Consider the following 6,748-nt stretch of genomic DNA (forward strand, 5'->3'; position numbering starts at 1 on the left):
GCTGATCCTTCCTAACCAGGAGGAACATCTGGGGAGGAGTTGCACACCACTGGTTTATGTCGCCACGGGCCTGAGCACAGAAAGCGGGGAGCGCAGGGTCCCCTGGGGTGCACCACGTTGCATGTGGAGCTTCCCTCCATCTGCTCTTGCTTGATCAGACTTGGTAGGGACAGAGCTTCCTTAGAGCCTGTGCCGCAGCCCAGCCAGACCTGTAGAGCAGCGGCTCGCAGATGTTTTAGAGCCAGGCACCCCTCGTTAGACTCAGAGCACCCCTCAGGAAATGCCAGCTCTGCTTTCACTCACTTCTCGACTGCAGAAAAATAATAGAGCCGTTCTTCTGTTGCAAAGAACTGTTGGCACGTGGGGTCCAGGGAGATTCGCGCTGTCCAGGGGGGTGAATCCAGTTGCTGATGTTCTGCCATGTTTGCAGCCCCCTCCCAGGTGATGATGATCCGCCAGGAGAGCACGGGCCAGAACAGCGTCACGCTGCTATGGCAAGAGCCCGACCAGCCAAATGGCATCATCCTGGAATACGAGATCAAGTACTACGAGAAGGTAACTGTGGATATGCTTCTCTGGGCCCAAACAGTCCCAGCACGCTAGACTAATACAGTGTTATTGCTTGTTATACACGGTCCGTGGTATAATTACTGTTACAAGCTAGTCTCACACCAAGGACTACATTCGCTCCCCTCATCCTTCCTCCTGGTCTCAGAGCTGTCTCGGTGAGATCTCTGCTTTGTGCTCCAACAGGACAAGGAAATGCAGAGCTATTCTACATTGAAATCCAAAGGCACCAGTGCTACCGTCTCTGGTCTCAAGCCAGCGACCCGCTACATTTTCCAGGTCCGGGCGCGAACTTCTGCCGGCTGTGGAAGATTCAGCCAGATCGTGGAGGTGGAGACTGGGAAACCAGGTGAGTGAGGGCGAGGAGGGAGAGGTGGAAAGGAGAAGCAAGGCATTACATATTACAGCAGGCTTTCTCCGGTGTGTGGGTGGGCTCCTTACTCCAGATGCTCCCATCTAGCTAGCACTTTTGTGATGTTTCCCTTCCAGTCGCTCTCCGGTACGACACCATGACAATCGTCTGGATCTGTCTGACCCTGATAACTGGCCTCGTGACGCTGCTGGTGGTTCTCATCTGCAAGAAGAGGTAGGCGATATGCTGAGCTCTCTCTAGCTTAAACCAGCTCTCCCTGGAAGCGGGGTAGTGGGTGGTGTGGCCCCAGGCCCGAGCGCTCTGCCAACAACCAGCTCTTCTCTGCCTGGCAAAGCAAGTGAAGCCTTGTTGAGATCAACTGCACAGCAGCCAGCATGGCAGAGCATGCGGCTGGTCCAAAAGGGACCAAGCTCCGCTCTCTCCCTGTCTGCAGCTGCAGACAGATGTGGAGAGCGACCCTGGCCACCATTCCTTCTCCACTTCCAGGAGGCTAAGTACCACATGCTGCGGGGCAGCAGTGTGGCCTTGGAGAGAGCGAGATAAGACATCAGGGTCCCTTTCATGCAAGAGAGTCCTAGAAGAGAGGGGGATTGTGCAGTGAGCTGCCGTGAACCCTCCAGGAGTGCAGTGCCACTGCAGAAATGTGCACTGGGAAGCCAAGATGGTCACTGTTCGGTGCTGGGGTTTGTGATGCTGTTCTCTGAGCTCAGCTGTGGTTAGCCTGGGACAACGCACGTGAAGGGTCCCCAGCTAAACCAAAGTACAAAGGTGCACGGGAGAGAGCAGGCAGGGTGGGCTGTGAGATGAGCTTCCTCCATGCAGCCCAGCTGTCAGCAGTGTGTACGGGGAGCATCTCAGCTCCAGCTCAGCTCCCACCTGTGACCCCCTGCTCCTGCATCCGGCTCCAGGGTGGTCCTGTCTGGAAACCCACTGCGCTCCACCCTGCGTGTCCCCTGTGCTGGTTTAACAGGCCCCTTCCCTCTTGCTCTTGTGTCTCCCGGCCAGGCACTGTGGTTACAGCAAAGCCTTCCAGGACTCGGATGAGGAGAAGATGCACTATCAGAACGGCCAGGGTAGGTGCACGCCCGGCTCCGCTCTGCTCACTGTGCTGCACAGAGAACCGCCGGCTTGAGAGAAATTCATGGGGCAGAAGCTTCTGCTGGATTTATTTCCGCCCAGCACCGCAGGGGTGGTTTGCTGGTTGCCGGTATTCAACAAGCCCTTGTTACCCGGAGCCTGGATAAGCCAGCTGGGTGGGAAGACTGTGAGAGCACTGTCATCAGTACGTGTCTGCGCTGGGGTCTGCGGCTTGCATAGTGACAGGCTGGCAGAGGGAGGTGCAGGTACCGGTGCCCGGTGGGGAAGACCCGGGTGCTTATGGAGCTGTGTTTAGGGTCAGCTGCTCTTGCTGCCCAAGGTGGGGGGCTCTGGGAGAGTCTCTCTAGACCCTGCATGGTTTCCCAGGCTCCCGGGGTATCCAAACTCCATGGGCCTTTCTGAGGAAGTCTGCATTTTCACAAGGGAATCTCTACTGATGGGAGATTGGGTGATGGGAGCATCTCCTTTGCACTGCTCTGAAGAGCCAGCGAGTAGCTCTTCCTTCTCCTGGCCATCTCCGCTGTTGGGCCTGGGATCCCTGCTGCCTCCCCAGCTCCCAGGTGCCGTTGCTGCTTGAGGGATCTCACCGTTTCTTTCCCCTTTGGATTTGAACAGTGAAGTTCCCCGAGTCCAAGTTCTACGTGGACCCCCACACCTACGAGGACCCCTGCCAGGCCGTGCACGAATTCACACGAGAGATCGAGGCCTCCCGGATTAAGATCGAGAAGATCATCGGGTCTGGTGAGTCTCTGGCTCTGTGTCCATCCTCAGACCTGTCGTAGGAAACCTGATCTCGTCCCATGACAGAGGTGTACAGGGCTCGGCGGAGGCAAGGGGCTAAGTGAAATGCTGGAGATTTCACTTAGCTTCACCCGCTCTGTGGGTTTCTGAGCACAAAAGGTCTTTTTTAAGACAAGAAACAAACCATTAGATGCCGCACTGGTGTGACTCAGGGCAGCTGGGCTGGTGGCGCGGCAGCACGGGCACCACGAGTTCGGTTTCAAAAATGTAACCCTGACAGGTCGTAGCTCGACGTAAGTCTCTAGCTGGAGGAAAAAAAGACGGGGAGGGTGGCTGTGGGGCAGCAATAGGCACCATCTGTTTTATCCAGGGGCCATTAAACACACCCTGGGAGGCAGCACCAAGGACTGGACCCTAAAATCGACTCCTTTTCAAGGCACTACCACTGAACCCTGGTGCCAGGTTTCACCTGCCCCCACATCTCCTCCGCTCTTGGCAGCCCGCTGGCTCATCTTGGACAGGAGGCATTGCCCTGCCTGGCCCGTAGCCCAGTGGTTAGCTGGGGCACTGCCCTGGGATTTCAAGCCCCTCTGGCTGAGGGTGGCCTGGAGCTGAGGTGCAAGTGTCGTGACTATGAGGCACTGGGTAGGAGGATGGAGGCTTCTTCTCTCAGGCAGCCACTCTGCCTGTGTTTGCACTGGCACCGTTTCAAGGACGTGTGCACAGTTCGGGGGCTCCAGGCACAACCTTGCCCTCTTTCTTGGTGCTGTCAGGTGCATTTTAACATCCCTCACAGGTGCAGGACTGACGGCAGGTTACGGGGCTCTTGATGTCTTTGAGCCTTGTACCCTGTGACGGGGCTGATGGGGTAATTTTAGGAGTCCGTTGGACAAGGACTTATGGATGTTTTGGGCAGGGATGATCCTGCCTCTGACAGGGGGCTGGAGTGGATAGGGTTGGAGGTCCCTTCCGGCCCAACTTTGCTACGATTCAGTGAATAAGGCAGAATAAGATCACCACTAACAGAAGTGGCCACAGCCAGTTCCTTCTGAGCATGCTTGGAAGGAAAAGTCTAGTCATGCAGGAGGACAGGATCTAAAATCTGCCTACATGGCAGACAGCACCTCTTCCTTCTCTACATTTAGATGCACAAGTAGCACTCAGAAGCCTGCGGGTGAAATAGGATTTGGGCCAAGATATCCTATAGCCGCACCGAGTCTGGGTCCCTTTCCACTGCCTCGAGCCTCCCGAAGGAGAGGGCCCAGAGCTTTCAGGGAAGGCGCAGGCTGGAAGACGCTTGCAGCCCTGCTCTCTGGCATCCATCCCACCTTCTGCCGGGCTGTAAGTCAAATAGGAAATCCCCAAATGATAATGGTCCAATACGCCTGCCATCATCAGTCCCCAAGCACTTTACAAACGAGGCCCCAGGATGGGTAATGCCATGCTGCAGGCTTTCTGTTGTGTCCAGGAAACAGGCCTCCTGGCTGCTGGCTTCGGTTCAGCCTGGAGTGCCAACATGCTGCTGGGAGCTGAGCCCCTTTGGTTTGTCTCCTCTTGCTTTGCAGGAGAGTCTGGGGAGGTCTGCTACGGGCGTCTGAAACTGCCAGGCAAGAGGGAGATTCCCGTGGCCATCAAAGCTCTAAAAGCCGGTTACACGGAGAAGCAGAGACGGGACTTCCTGAGCGAGGCCAGCATCATGGCGCAGTTCGACCACCCCAACGTCATCCACCTGGAGGGTGTCGTGACGAGGAGTACGTGGCTGGCTTGCAGCGAATTGACAAAGTCTCATAGGCGGTGCAGGGTGCTTGGGAGACCGTGGGATGCGATCTGAGCACAGGGTGCCTCAAGGAAAGGTTTCACATCCCGGACCCGGCACAGAGCTCCCTGCAGATGTGTTCTGCATCTCCGGCTGCCCCGTGCCATCGTCACTCACGGGCCTTGCATTTTCCTAGCTCTTTTCCTCCCCAAAGCTCCCCCCATGCAACGCACACAGCGGCAAGCTGGTCTGTGCAGCCTGCAGACATGCACCTGCCTGGCAGCCACCTCCCTGCACGCTGCGTCGCCCACAAAGGTTTGGGATGGGTCTTGGCAATATCGCACCTGGCGGGAGCTGTGGAGGAGACTTAGGGATGCAGCCGGGATGCAAAGCACAGCCAGGATCCTTGGGCTAATGGGATATTGTGGGGAGGGCTCAGGCCACGTCCCTGGGGGCAAGTGGCCACATCAGACAAGCAGCGTGGCATCTGCCAAGGACACAGCGCTGCTCTGTCATTCCTAGAGGGCCTCTGTCGGGGAGCAGGATGGGTGCTGGGAGGCAGGAGGGCATGGACGAACCTTGCCCCGACGCTGCCACGGCTCCTCCGGCTTTGCCCGGGTCTGATGCCCAGGAGATTTTTCTGACGTGCCCCCGGCCGTTAACATGGCCAGGAGGCTTCGGCAGCTTGGTCCGAAGCTGGGCTCTCATCTCCCAGCTCTGGGAACCTGCTCCTCAGCCCAGCAGCTTTCTTTCCTTTTGACGTTCCCCATTAGCATCTTCAGAGGGAGACAGCTTGTCACTCGCAGGACAAGCTGCTGCTTTTCTCCTTCCCCTTCCAACTCCATTAGAGAAGAGAACCGTCTATTCCTGGCTCAAACCACTGGCAGGAGGCTGCTGGTTGTTGGGGGCGGGGAGGTTTAGCCATTCACTCCACGGAGGTGAAACACGAGGACTCGGCGTCCTTTGCAACACAACCTGCTTGACATGCCGCGTTCCCCCAGCCCGCTCTGCCCGCACCCCAGTGCCACGGATCGGGGAGACTGCGGTAGGAGAGGTGCTACCCATTAGCATTCGTTTTTAAATGTAAAGGCTGTATGTACTGAATTGTAATTTGAAGTCTTAGTTTTTACAAGCCCATTGTAATGCAAAGCATTATGGTAATAGGATGCAAATTTCATTTAGACAATGGGACTGACTTAGCACCATCAATAGCGCCTGTCGAGAGTCTCCCAACTTGATGCGTTCCTGCCACAGCCACACAATTGTGTGGGTCCCTCTCAGCCCCGGGACGGGACCTCCCTGAATCCATGCAAGGCCGCAGGAGCACAGAGGTTGCCCCGCTGGCCTGGGGCGTGCGTCCTTCTCCGCGCACAGCTGGGGCAGGGGCTCCCAGAGGAAGGTGACTTCTCTATTAACGTGACCTCTCTTGTCTTCTGTAGGCAAATTGGTAATGATTGTGACCGAATACATGGAGAACGGCTCGCTGGATTCCTTTCTCCGGGTAAGGAGCTCTGTATTTTTATTCACTGCACATTCCTGAGGGCTGAGTGACTGATGAGGGGGAAGAACAGGCTGATCTATACTCTGCAGCCTCCTGACCACTGTGACCTCTGAGTAAAAGCGGCGATTGAGCTCTTACCTCTGCAGGAAACACTAGCTCCAAAGCTTCCCGGCCAGCTCCCCCGGGAGCATCGCAGTCAAGGAGGCAGGGCGACTCGGGTTTGCTGTACAGGAACCCAGGAGGAAGGGGTCAGGTGTGACAGGAGCACTAATCCCTCCTTCAGTCGGTCTGGCCTGGGGAGACGCGCACTAAGAAGTGTCTGGGTTTACAGAGGGACATCAGGGTCTTCCTGACCAGAATAGGTGAGCTTAGTGAGTCAGGTTAATGAAGGCAGAGCTCGCCCTGTCTGCACAGGAGTGTGAGCAGAATCCAAGTCACCGAGGCGACTCGGTGCCCGCTGGAGACCCAGCGAGAAGCCCCAAATAATGCCTGGGTTGTGTTGTCTCCAGAAACACGACGGACAGTTCAACATCATCCAGCTGGTGGGCATACTGCGAGGCATCGGTGCCGGCATGAGATACCTCGCTGACCTGGGCTATGTGCACCGGGACCTGGCAGCGCGCAACATCCTCGTGAACAGCAACCTGGTCTGCAAAGTGTCTGACTTCGGCCTGTCACGGATCCTCGAGGATGATCCTGATGCTGCCTACAA

At 56.6% G+C, this 6,748-nt stretch overlaps 1 protein-coding gene across 1 annotated transcript in view; it reads left to right on the forward strand.

Annotated features, from left to right (window-relative positions):
• EPHA8 (EPH receptor A8) overlaps window positions 1-6,748 on the forward strand; it is a 78,413-nt gene that overhangs the window by 62,422 nt on the left and 9,243 nt on the right. Inside the window, exons 6-13 of the mRNA XM_014519755.2 lie at window positions 431-555; window positions 754-916; window positions 1,057-1,153; window positions 1,946-2,013; window positions 2,654-2,779; window positions 4,345-4,530; window positions 5,975-6,036; window positions 6,546-6,745. Coding sequence (XP_014375241.1) covers window positions 431-555; window positions 754-916; window positions 1,057-1,153; window positions 1,946-2,013; window positions 2,654-2,779; window positions 4,345-4,530; window positions 5,975-6,036; window positions 6,546-6,745 — 1,027 coding nt within the window. The remainder of the gene's footprint in view (window positions 1-430; window positions 556-753; window positions 917-1,056; window positions 1,154-1,945; window positions 2,014-2,653; window positions 2,780-4,344; window positions 4,531-5,974; window positions 6,037-6,545; window positions 6,746-6,748) is intronic.

Source organism: Alligator sinensis, unplaced genomic scaffold (genome assembly GCF_000455745.1).
Source record: "Alligator sinensis unplaced genomic scaffold, ASM45574v1 scaffold512_1, whole genome shotgun sequence".
Classification (NCBI taxonomy): Eukaryota; Metazoa; Chordata; order Crocodylia; family Alligatoridae; genus Alligator; species Alligator sinensis.